The sequence below is a fragment of the Cyclopterus lumpus genome, chromosome 13, assembly GCF_009769545.1.
Source record: "Cyclopterus lumpus isolate fCycLum1 chromosome 13, fCycLum1.pri, whole genome shotgun sequence".
Lineage (NCBI taxonomy): Eukaryota > Metazoa > Chordata > Actinopteri > Perciformes > Cyclopteridae > Cyclopterus > Cyclopterus lumpus.
The window spans coordinates 2,628,402-2,640,608 of NC_046978.1; the positions used below are offsets into that span (position 1 = coordinate 2,628,402).

At 39.5% G+C, this 12,207-nt stretch overlaps 2 protein-coding genes across 5 annotated transcripts; both read left to right on the plus strand.

Annotated features, from left to right (window-relative positions):
• The first annotated feature begins 65 nt into the window (after positions 1–65).
• Positions 66–3,195, plus strand: rflnb (refilin B). Of its 3 annotated transcripts, none has more exons than XM_034547897.1 (4): positions 66–447; positions 565–751; positions 1,174–1,268; positions 1,501–3,195. In XM_034547897.1, the coding sequence occupies exons 2-4, from the start codon at positions 605–607 to the stop codon at positions 1,817–1,819; spliced, it is 561 nt and encodes a 186-aa protein (XP_034403788.1). In that variant the 5' UTR covers positions 66–447; positions 565–604; the 3' UTR covers positions 1,820–3,195. The 3 variants fall into 3 exon arrangements, with proteins under 3 accessions (XP_034403788.1, XP_034403786.1, XP_034403787.1); XM_034547895.1 differs by having other exon boundaries at positions 66–430; positions 552–751; XM_034547896.1 differs by having other exon boundaries at positions 66–430.
• Positions 3,196–4,376: 1,181 nt separating this feature from the next.
• On the plus strand, positions 4,377–10,841 carry LOC117741557 (tRNA-dihydrouridine(20a/20b) synthase [NAD(P)+]-like). 2 transcript variants are annotated; one of them, XM_034548663.1, is made up of 12 exons: positions 4,377–4,690; positions 4,810–4,931; positions 5,098–5,215; positions 5,572–5,694; positions 5,951–6,177; positions 8,031–8,148; positions 8,239–8,339; positions 8,517–8,664; positions 8,747–8,882; positions 9,285–9,387; positions 9,526–9,626; positions 9,888–10,841. In XM_034548663.1, the coding sequence occupies exons 1-12, from the start codon at positions 4,599–4,601 to the stop codon at positions 9,921–9,923; spliced, it is 1,425 nt and encodes a 474-aa protein (XP_034404554.1). In that variant the 5' UTR covers positions 4,377–4,598; the 3' UTR covers positions 9,924–10,841. The 2 variants fall into 2 exon arrangements, with proteins under 2 accessions (XP_034404554.1, XP_034404553.1); XM_034548662.1 differs by lacking the exons at positions 8,031–8,148; positions 8,239–8,339; positions 8,517–8,664; ... (2 more) ...; positions 9,526–9,626; positions 9,888–10,841 and adding an exon at positions 6,299–6,653.
• The last annotated feature ends 1,366 nt before the right edge of the window (positions 10,842–12,207 follow it).

Below are 12,207 nucleotides of genomic sequence, written 5' to 3' on the forward strand. Positions count from 1 at the left end.
TCGGCAGCCTGCAAAATGCTCCGAAGGGCGTTTCCTGTCGTGCCTCCGTGGATCTGAAGGCCCCTTCGAGGGAAATAAGTTTGAAGACGAGCCGCGGGCGGCAGGATCTCTCGCGTCCTCTCTGCTCAGTCCAAATGCGGAGCAACTTTTTTTTCTTCTTTTTTTTTTTTAATTATCCCATCTCTTAACACACATTTATTGCGAAGTTGAGTTGTGCTTTGGAATATATATATTTATTTTTTTATGTCAAAGTAACTTTTTTTTTAATTGTCGTATTTCCAAGGTCTGGCGATCGGGGGTGGGGGACTGAATTAGCGCCGAGTCGAGCAAATTCCCAGCGGCCCCGCAGTGCATCCTGTCCGGGGAGAGGTTAAGCGGCAACGCCGTCGGACGTTAATTGCGACAAAACCCGAGGACTGAAAACCGACTCGTAAGGAAGTGCAATCTGGAAGTATTTCTCTTTCGCAATCTACGTTTCAGTCGCTGGACATTTTGCAACTTTTCTTTTTTTTTTTTTTTTTTTTTTTTTTTTTTTTTTGTTGTCTAACTAGAAATGGTCGGCAGGTTGAACTTGCCAAATGCATGTGAAGGAGATCCGCTGGATATGAGCTGCAGGGCTGACAGAGGACTTGACAGCCCGGACTCCGGGTTGCCCCCGAGCCCGAGCCCCAGCGCCTGGCTGCTGCCCGCGTGTGCGAACAAACCCGGGGGCGTGAGCCCGGTGTCTGAAGACGAGGGAAGGGGCTCTTTGGTTGGTACCACTTCTACCTGATTACCGCTGTGATTTCAGCCGTTTATGTACTCTGGCAACCGACCGCTAAATGCACATGGACATTTTAAATGTCACTTCATGGAGGAGTTGCTCCTCTGACGTTACATGTTCTCAGCCTGCTGGTCTCCACAAAGGGAACATGTTAAGTGGTGGTAGTTTGTTGGGGGTTTGTTCTACAAATTGCAGGTTTGCTTGCATTGGAAGAGCTGTTTCCACTGAACAACACTGTTGCTAACTCTGCAATTTGTAGTTTTAAACCAAATGTTTGTGGATGTTCTTGACAATAACTCTTCTGACATCCCCTGAGAAGCCGAAGAGGGCCACATATGACAGCTTTTGGAGTATGTGGCTCCTCTTGTGAGGCAGATTTCTTTTAAAATGTCTTTGTATTCTCATTCCAGGTTCCAGTTTTAATCTCTGGCTCTTTCCAGCAGCTGCACCCATTGTCCTACGGGGAAGGCATAGCACTTGATCCATTACCGTCGAAGGAAATGAGGTGTGTTTTGATATGCTCTGTTCTAGGAAGCGGTAGACCTGCTGGAGGATATGCTCAACCATAACACATCAGGGGGACATGCATGCTGGAGCAAATTGTATTTGAATATGCACCAAGATGCACAGAACAGTGAACTTGGGACAAATGTGGCTTTGTAATGGATAGTTGGCGCAGGAGGCTGCAGCCTAGTTTGCCTCCTTTTCAAACCCTTCCACTTTCCCTCTTCCCCCAGATTTACCTCATCCGTGCACTACAACTCGGACCGGCACTTCATCCAGGGTGTGGCCTTGCAGCCTACGGGCCAGGGCCTTGAACACTGCAGGCAGACCATTATGGCCGTGCCCCACAGCACCTGGCGCCACTACAAGACACAGCTGGATTTCCAGCCTCGCCACCGGCCACAGTACTTCAAGAGTACCACCATTGTATACCCCAAGAAAACCAGTTCCCTCTACACCACAGAGCTGAGCTACGACTGCCACCGACTATCCAAGCGTTTCTTCTCCAGTGTGGAGCTGGAGGCGGCGGACCGCAGAGAGCTACCTCAGTGAGGGAGGGGACAGGTGGCTGGAGACGCACAGCCCCTATACTGTAGCTGCCCCAAAGCTGGCTGTTTTTGACCTGCTGTGTTGTCTTTGTACAGTTGTGTAGCCTGTTTTGTTTCCTTCTTTTTAAGAACCCTTTCAAGCTGTGGACAGGAAGCCCCTGTGCTGTGATGTTACGGATATTAGAGATGACCAAACATGAACAAAGTGGCTAAAATGTCCATTCAGTCCATGTCTTTGTCGTTCTATTCCTGATGAGGATTTTTCATTTAAATGCTTCACTTTGCTGCTTGTTGGTTTCCAGAGGCATGCTCACATTTCATTTTTTTTGTTTTACTGGCAGAAAGATTGACTCGTGTGGTCATGGATGAAGAGAATACTTATTTGCCCCCCAGCATATACTCTTGCATCAAGTTGGTCGAGTATGTAGAGTTTAAACAGAAAGGCCTGTCGGATCAAATTATTTGTTTGCGATCATCGAGATTTCTTAAAAAAATTGTTATCTTAGTATATGGTTCAAAGCTACTCGTATGTAAGGCAGAGGAAGGGCAACTGAAATGTGCTTGAGTTTGGCTGCATGGTAAGAAATCACTACTTTATTCCACACTGTACGAAGGATGTGGTGAAAATACTTAATGCATGTTTTTGTTTGTTCACAGGGTATTGTGTGTTTCTGCACAACAGACACAAGCTAAGCGCTTCTCGAGCCTTCTCTTTGACCACTGTATATGGCTGCGATTCTTAATGTATTATGAAACTGTTCATACATTTTCTGTTTTTGTTGGGATGTGTTAGCGTAAACAAACCAATTAAATAGATGGTATGGATGGATCATGAGTGTGGAGTTTACTGCAAAGTGGATATTGTTTTTGATATCACTCACTGGCTTAGTAGACAAAATAACAAGCTGCATTCCACTGCCTTCACTTTCTTTGGCTTGACTTGGATTGAAATTGTATTTATTCTGTTAGACTTTGATGTTCAGGATTTTATCAGCTGTTTAACGGGTCCATTCAGTCAGGCAAGGGCTATTTTTGTGATGCCCTTTGTGCCATTTTACTGTGGCTGATTAATTCCTTTTTTTGATAATGGCCACTTTTGAAATGTTCATCAGTTCAAATTGTTTGTGTTTTAAGAGGAGGTATTGCGTCTTTTTTTTATTTTTTTTTTATTTTTTTTTAAGATTTCAGCAGAAAGTGAAAATTGTCATTTTGGCATTCAAATTGGCTAAAAGGGAATGACCACAGGAATGTAGTGTATACAATAAACTGTTTACATGTTTTTTGGGTTATCAAATGATTTTACATTCTACTACAAAAGCGAACAGTTTTTAATGCATTGATTGAATGCCACGAATAAAATGCCTTGCTAATACATTGAAACGTTTGCAAATCCTTGATGTACTAGGATGTAGATTGTGCTGTCGCTCTGTTTTGGGTGATTGTCCCATTTTTAGACCTTAAGTAATGTGCTGCTTTAACGCCCTCCTGTGGTCAGTGAGGGGAAGTACAACAGGGGACTTAAATTCCAGGTCGAGGTTGATTCGTGTGCTTTTTTTTTTCCCCTTTTAAAAAAAAAAATGTTTGTTTACTCGGCACGACACAAGTGATGCACTAAGAAACGGGCATCATTGAGTTTATATGTATTAAAATACATGACACATCAGTCTCTGGGACGGAGACGATACAGAACCGTAACGCATTGAAAATGCAGCTACACCCATTGTGTCATCTTGGAAAATATATGCTGTCACTGTAAATTTCTATACCAAATGGAATCCGAAAGCCCCTTCTGATATCAGCCAGAACTTTGCATCTTTAGGCATTTTCACAAATAGCATAAGTTAAACTATTCATAAAACATCGTAACTCTATCTTTTGTCCACTGATTTTGTTTGAACTATACTTTTGTATGTGTAAAAATAAAGTCTGCAGGATACCGTATTTCATAAATTCAAGGTTTCATTAGCATGTTGAGTTTCCTTGGAAGAGGTCTGCGCCGTTGGGAGTCTTACCTAATGAGAGCTTAGGGACCGTAGTTTTGGATAACCTTGCATCAACTTGTAGGTGCATTTTTCTTTTTGTCTTCTCACTACACATTTAGCTCCATCTGTTGCACTGACAGAGCTGTTTTTTTCAACCTTATAATAATTTAGTTTATTTAGTTACTGTCCCTTAGGATTTTCTTTTCTTTTTTTTTGGTCAATTTATGCATTCACATTTTATAGTTATCTGAGGGAGAAATGTCTGAAATTGTTGAGGGCATTAAATTGTTCGTATCTCCTTTTTGAGAAAGTTATTCTAATTTTACAAATGAAGTAGCATCTCGTTTGATTTGACAGCTGATCTACATTTTACCCACAGAACCTGAACGCCGCATTACAGGGTCGCGTATGCTGTAACATCGAACCGATACATTAATTAAATATATTAAATTAATTCACACAATTACAGCATTGTACAGCCTAAACTGTTTATATTGGTGATTTGGTGCTTAAGATTTAGAAAACAATAAAATAAGCACAAATACTTGTGTGACGTATTAAGAGTTCAGAGGTCGTAAACACGCCCACATTTCTTTCCAGCATGGTGGACTAAAGCGTCGCTGTTTATTATTGTTCCAAAGTGAACCTAGCTAACGTTATATGTCTCTTTATGTGACTGTGTGGGGTTTCATGGCGCATGTCCTGCTGGCTCTCGTCCTCGAGACGAGGAAATAGATATCAGACGACAGAATCCGACCTTAACTCGACTGTCGCTTGTTAGCTTGTCGTCACTCGTGAAGAATGAAGACCTCCAACGGAAACACGTCCATCGTGGACATGTTTGAAAAGGGAAAGGTCCTGAAAATATGTGCACCAATGGTTCGATATTCAAAGTAAGTGGAGTCTGTGTTGCGTTTGTTCGTTTTTTATTCCTCTACAAACCACGTGAAAAAGCAAAGGAGCAAATCCTTCTGTCTTTTTATGCTCAATAAAGTATGTTTTGTCCCCGTAGGCTTGCATTCAGGTCCTTGGTGAGGAAATACGACTGTGATATCTGCTTCACCCCGATGATAGTCGCTACTGACTTCATGCAATCTGTCAAAGCCAGGGACAGCGAGTTCACCACCAATGAGAGTGAGTACCACATGTAATGTGCACATCTTCACACACAGATGGCCATCTTGCCACATGATGAACGTGTTGTTCATTTTGAGCGTTTTACCATAACAGTTTATTGCTGTAACTTTGAGAGTCTTAGTTTTTATGACCATTTCTTCTTCTTATTTATTCCACCCCTCAGGTGACCGGCCCTTGATAGTGCAGTTTGCTGCCCATGATGCCCAGACTCTGGCCGATGCAGCCTGTGTGGTCGCACCTTTCTCTGATGGAGTTGATCTCAACTGTGGCTGTCCCCAGAGGTACAGTTACTGAGAGTAGGCCGTCATACATTTTGGCCACCTTTTCTTATTTGTATTTTTTGTTACTACTCTCTTATTTCAGCATTTTGATTTAGGATCAAAAGCCGACTGTTTTTTTTTTTAAATTATGAATTTCTAATACAATAATAAAAATCGATTGTTTATTACATTAAAACATGTCATTTTCGTTTATGTTTTCATCACCAGTATTTTGAATACTAATTAAGTGTTAGCCATAATGTATTCCTGTACAAAGATCTATTAAACCATGTGACCACTAAACATGCTTGCGAATCTTTCAGAATGCTTTATTTTGGTTGTTTGATTACCTTTTTATTGTTGTGTTGTGTTTTCAGATGGGCGATGTCAGCCGGGTATGGTGCGTGCCTCATCAACAAGCCTGAACTTGTGAAAGACATGGTCAGACTTGTCAGAAATCAAGTGAACAATCCAAACTATACAGCGTCCATCAAAATTAGGTAAAATAATGAACCAGTTTGACATTACATTTGATTATATATGACATAGTTTTTCCACCAGAGAGCACTGACAAGTTTATTTTCAACTGTAAAATGTCCAGACTAATACATACATTATATTGTACATTTACAATATAATGTATACATGGTAATAATAACAACATGGTAATAATAACAACAATAAAGAGAAATTCATACATGGTAATAATACATGGTAATAATAACAACAATAAAGAGAAATTCACTTCTCCCACAGAATTCACAAGGACCTGAGGCGGACAGTGGATCTGTGCCAGAAGGCCGAATCAGCAGGTGTGTCATGGATAACGGTCCACGGCCGCACGGCAGAAGAACGCCACCAGCCAGTCCATTATGAGTCCATCAAGACCATCAAAGACAGCGTATCCATTCCTGTAATCGCCAATGGGGACATAAAGTACCTCCGTGATGTGGAGTCCACTCACCAGCTTACTGGTGTCGATGGTAGGTTTGCTTTCAACAAATCTCACTCATGACAAATCCACTTAACAAGTTATGACGGATTCAAAAATATATATACAATATTCCTTTTTCATTTTCTTGTTTGTTTGGATTTACTCCTTAGGTGTGATGGTTGCTCGGGGCTTGCTTGCAAACCCTGCCATGTTCGCCGGCTATGAGGACACTCCTTTGGAGTGCATCTGGGACTGGGTGGACATCTCTATTGAGCAGGGCACTCAATTCACCTGCTTCCACCACCATCTTATCTACATGCTGGAGAGGGTTAGCTCCCAGCCTGAGAGAAAAGTGTTTAATTCTCTATCCAGTACCTCAGCTGTAATAGATTACCTCCAGAACACATATGGCCCAGTGGATGATCTGGGAACATAAGCCTATTGAAATGTTGTTTTTTAATTTTGTTTTTTAACTTTGATGTGTTTTTATGCCAAATAAATCTGCAAAGCTTCAGAGGTCTGTAACTGCTAAGGTGTGTCTTTTGTATTGCTATATGTTCTCCCAATAAGCACTAACAGTAATTATGTAGCTAAGTGTATCTGGTTATTATTAATTATTGTCTTAAACAGTAAGGACTACATGTAAGCTACATAGTGAGACTTAATATTTACCACATGTAATATGGAACATGTAGCTGCACACCCTCAAATATGACAATCATTTTGATCAGTTGTATTAACAAGAGCATTTCATATAGTACAATATTTGAAGTAATCATCAATTATGATATTATAACTAGTGATAAGTATTTTTATTTAAATTTACAATGATTCTTTTCCATGTAATTTCTGTAAAATCTTTATTGACAATGATTACTTCTTTGTGTTGCTATTTTAGTGCCATAATGAATATAAATACTGTATTTGCAGAAATAACAATTTAAATGTATATTAGGGTTACATTTTTTAGAATACTTCAAAGGTTAATACCGGAAATAAAGTGATTACAATTAATCCAAAAGGCAGGGGTTGATGGGTTGTATAGACACTAGTTAGAACAGACGGCTTCAATTTCAAAAGGTATTACTCAACTGATTAACAAACACGATGTATTTCGCAGCCAAAACAAATATTTTATAATAGAGAAGATCATCTTGAAATTTGTTTTATTTTGGAAAATGAAACATGGGACCGGAAGCTAGGTCCTTCACATGAGCTGACTGGAGCCGACGACAGAAACAGGAAGTGGGACGCAGACACAAACTTTTCTGTGATCGTTTTCAAAAGTGAACTCTCTCTTAACGTTCTCTGTTTTAAGTACGTATTTTTGCTGGTAAGTTGTCAATCGTAATGCCTGAATACTGACATTATCTTAGATATTATCATATTGTCATTTTAAACTGTTTACTGCTAGCTAGTTGGCGTTAGCTGTTTGTAACTCGCCCAGAACAGTTCAACGTTTAGTTAGCTCACGTTGATATGAGTTATGATTGTGAACGTGGGCCGAGGGTGAAAAGACTGAAATCATAGTTTAAAGCACATGCTATGCATATTTATCTCTAAAAAGCATTTAAGAACATAGTGTTGTTGCTTTAACGTAACCGTAAGTATATAACAATAACGTGCGTTTGACAGAGTTAGCTGTAGCTTTTGCGAGTGACGGTGAAGGTTTGTCCACTTTGAACAGACTCGATAAGGAGCTTAAATTAGCATGTTTTTCAACTGAGGCTGCATTGTTGTCCAAGTGGAATAAAAGCGACGCACGCTAGCTGAACCTCCCAGCTCTACTCACGCCCCTGACAACCACACACTCTAAAGAGCACACGGCTCGGAGAGGAGGCTGGTCAGCACCCAGTTCTTCATAACTGTGTTGCTGTGAGGTTTCGTGTCTGTCTTTGTCAGGTTATCGCCAGAGGTCCTCGCTGGAGATGACGCTGCAATGGACGGTTGTGGCTCTCTTTCTCTATGTGGAGATGGGCATCCTTGTGATGCTCTGTCTGCCTTTCATCTCAGCCAGGAGGTAAGTAATAGTTGCTCAGAATCGCTCACGTACTCAAAAATGCCGCCTGTCTATACATTGTGTTGATTATGTGCATATGTGTGGTTGCAGATGGCAGAGCATCTTCCAGCTGAAGATCTGGAGCTGTGTGACAAGGTTCTGGAACAAAGTGTTTCTCACAATGATCATAATACTCATTGTTCTCTTCCTTGGTAAGTGTGTCATTTTTTTCTTCTTCTTACAGCCTAGTGGTAGATGCTGTAGGCAGTAACTCCAAGTTGGACCATTCGATGTTGTGTGAACTGTCTAGTCTCAAAACAACAGTCAGCTTGGGGGAAATATGTAGCAGAAAAGGAGTAATATTTTGGTAATTGTATTTTTTTCTTTAGATGCAGTGCGTGAGGTGAGGAAATATTCAGCTAAAGAGCTTGGCACCAACGTCAAGCTGCAGCCAAACATGTTTGATCACCTGCACATGAAGCTTTTCAGAGCCCAGAGGAACCTTTACATCTCTGGCTTCGCTGTCTTCCTCTGGCTGTGAGTCTTGGCTCTCTTACGGATACTCAAATGACATGTCAAAAATGTTTCTCAAACCCCTGGTATTTGATACTATTTACAGGGTTATGAAGCGTGTGGTCACCTTAATTAACCAACTGGCTTCAGCGTCTGGCTCTACGGCTGCTCTTCAGGCGCAGGCTGACAATGCTACCCAGACTGCAAATAAATACAAAGAGGACAATGAGCTGCTGAAACAGGTAGACTTCACATTGATTGGGCGAAGACTCAAAGCTGTCACTGTTCTTATAAATAACCACAACTGCAAGATATACCTTTTAATTGAACAGACAATACTATTGAATGATGAAATGGATTTGTATGCACCTGAAATATAAATGTCAGATTTTAGGTGGTGAGTTTTTTTTTGCTTTTAATTTCAACTCTACTGGTTTGTCAAGCTTTCATTATACATAGTTAGAAAGACACATTTCACATGTGTTGGAAACAGTTCTCTACCAAAACCCTTACACTGGGTTTAATCCCTTCCACTAACCACCTTGAGATGAGAACACACACACTGAACATTTTACATCAGTGACACAGATGACAAAAAGCCTTATTTCATGTACTTGAGGCTCATTTAATTTGATGTATTTCAGACTCTGATGAATGGGAAGGGTGATAAGGCCATCGCAGAGGGCATGACGCTGTTGAGAAAAGAGGTGGAGAAACTGAATGAAGAACTGAGGACCTCAGGAGATGGTTAGTACTCCTGTACATGTGCACATGACCACTGTAATGTTTGGGTTAGTGTTATTTTCTTATATAGAACTTTAAAGCTATTCACGCCTAAAGCCAATGAGGATGCCCTGTGCTGATGTGCGTGTGTTTCCTTTCCAGCACTGACGAACTCTCGGTCAGAAGCCGATGTAATGAAGAAGCAGATGGAGGGCCTCGCCAGGGAGTATGACCGGCTGCTGAAGGAACATCAAGAGCTCCAGGTGATGCTTAGTCCTGAACGCAACAGAATAATTCACGTTTTTAAGAAGTCCGTTCATTTCTTCATAAACTCAAAGGCTATGTTTTCTTTGTTGTGATATTGAAAAAAAAGGTTGGTAATTCTAGAGAACAAATCCAATTTATTTCTAGGATCTCAACAAAATAAATATAAAAGTTAAATATACATTAGATTAATGGAATAATTGTTTTGCTGTGTTATATAACATATTAACTGACTCTTTTTTTTTTTTTTGTCGTTTCAGAATCTTGAAGACAGTGAAAACAAAAAAGACGACTAGTTATTGTAAGATACTTAGTGTACTTAGTGTTTACACAGAAAATTAACCCAATCACGAGAGAGCCACAACACATACTTTACCTTCATATAACAGCGTGTGTCACAGTGCACATCATAAAACAAGGAGATACAGACTTTTGCTGATATCTGTAATGGTTTTAAAGCATGGGGGCGAGGCGGTTTATTGGAAGGAGTAATATTGGATGATTTCTTGTTTCTGCCTAATGCCTTTCTTTGCAGATGTTAAAAGAAATATGCAACAAGGATGAGTGTTGCTTCATGGTTTGTCATTAGCCCGGTGCATATTGTAGAGTGCACGATTTCTCAAAAGCTGGAGCAGCTATGAATGTATTTTTATACTTATTTCTGTGTAGCAGGGACACATGCTGCAACCACTTTGAGCTGAACAGTCAGTGCTTGTATGTTATGCAAATATAGATGGCATTTACAGTTGCACTTCACATGTTGTTGTTGTATTCCAGCTGGTGATCTGTACAACTGGTGCATACATTTTGTTTTCTTTTTTGTTCCCTCCTTAACTTGAACTTGTAAAAGTTGAAGATGGATATAGATACAACTGAATACCTGTAGGAATTGAAAATTGGATTCAACCACTTATGTATTCACTTAAAACGTTGAATGTCCATACTTGCTGCACCGTGTGTTGTGCTGTGTGTTGTGAAAAGTTGTGTTATATTTCCGTTACCCACACAGTCCATGTCACTGAAAGAGGAGATGAGATTGCAATCACCAGATGCTTAACTTCTTTTTTTTTTTATTGAAAAATTAATAGGTTATTGGGTTTACCAAAGTTACCTTTCTGGTCTTAAAATTGCAAAAAAGTCCTATTTAAATTGTATTCTGATATTTCTGTGCCTTTTTTAGCTCCAATTTGTGTAATAAAGATACATTCCTCTGACATGCCTTGTTTTGAATACATAACACCAACATGTCATTTCATTGAATATTAAAAGTTTTATTTTAGGATTACATTTAAGATACTCTTTGAAATTTTACAAAAAGAAATTATTTACATTGTGATTTCTTTAATGCAAGTAAATGCCTTGTATTACTGAGATAATGACATCCTTCCTCTACACCTGAGTCTGTGCTTGTGACCTCTGCCTGAAACTAAACCTGAATTGAAAAGACGATTCCATCACCACATGTTAACAAAATGGTACATAACCATTTTGGAAAAGTCTTATAAAATGATACGCTATACATTTACAAAGACAAAAGAAATACAGTAGCAAGTCGATTATTTTTGCTTCAGAAATGATGACAGTTTTCAAGGAAATGGGTTCTGATTATGGGATGAAGCTGTTTATAAGAATAAAATTGATGGTAAAACCTGAGAAGAGACCATAAACTTTCTGTTTGTAGTTTCATGCACAGGAGTTCATGCACTCAAATACAAATGCAAACAAAAAACATAACCTATAGATTGACTAGTGAAACATAGAGCTTATATACATCCATAACAAATGCGCATTTCCTGTGGTGATATCTTTAGTCAACGTTGCAAAAGTACAAATTCTGTTTTAAAATATTGTATTATACCAGAGCCTGCCGAGGTTCATTGAGATAATCTGAGCAAATTCAGTCCAATCCTAACAATCAGTGTCATGACATAGTTTATTTATATGCTGTGTGCTCAGGATATAACATTTATTTTTTCCTTAATACCAGATTTATTTGTGAGTTAATTGGGGCTGATGCTTGTTGAAAGTATAGAAATATGGAGCATCCTCCACTGGACAAGTAAGCAAATCTCCCTGAGTGTGAGTACCAGAGGAACAGGTTCAGATCCAGAAACTGTAAAGACAATCACGCCTGACTTTGGGCTTAAAGTAATACACAAAAGTTTGAGTCTGTCAGAAATTAAACTTCTGAGCAAGTGTTAAGACTTGAAATTAATTGAGTATTCATATATATGTTCAAAATGTGAGACATGATTTAGAGGTAACAGTTGAGTAAATGAGGCACATACGTCATATCAACCTCTGCCAAGCCTTTTAAAAGATACTGAAATACATCTTCACTTCCACCACAAACTGTTTTATCTTTTGTATTTTTCTGAGAAAAATATATCCTTACTTCCTGTCCCGTTGAAGGCCTAATTTTCCTCACCTTAACAATACTTTTAATGTTTAAACTTAGTGCCCTGCCTCTGGTTTATAAGGCCACTTTTCCTCTTGTAATTCCAGGAAGAAAAACTTCATTTGTAGGAAAAATCCAAAGAGGCAGCTTTATAAGTGCTAGTAGTAGTCTACACAAGTCAC

Coding starts and splice junctions, on each gene's coding strand:
- rflnb (XM_034547895.1), top strand. CDS start 554: ATGGTCGGCAGGTTGAACTTGCCAAATGCATGTGAAGGAGATCCGCTG. Junction 752..1,173: donor ACGAGGGAAGGGGCTCTTTG/GTTGGTACCACT, acceptor TTCTCATTCCAG/GTTCCAGTTTTAATCTCTGG. Junction 1,269..1,500: donor TTACCGTCGAAGGAAATGAG/GTGTGTTTTGAT, acceptor CTCTTCCCCCAG/ATTTACCTCATCCGTGCACT.
- LOC117741557 (XM_034548663.1), top strand. CDS start 4,599: ATGAAGACCTCCAACGGAAACACGTCCATCGTGGACATGTTTGAAAAG. Junction 8,883..9,284: donor ACAATGAGCTGCTGAAACAG/GTAGACTTCACA, acceptor GATGTATTTCAG/ACTCTGATGAATGGGAAGGG. Junction 9,388..9,525: donor ACTGAGGACCTCAGGAGATG/GTTAGTACTCCT, acceptor TTTCCTTTCCAG/CACTGACGAACTCTCGGTCA.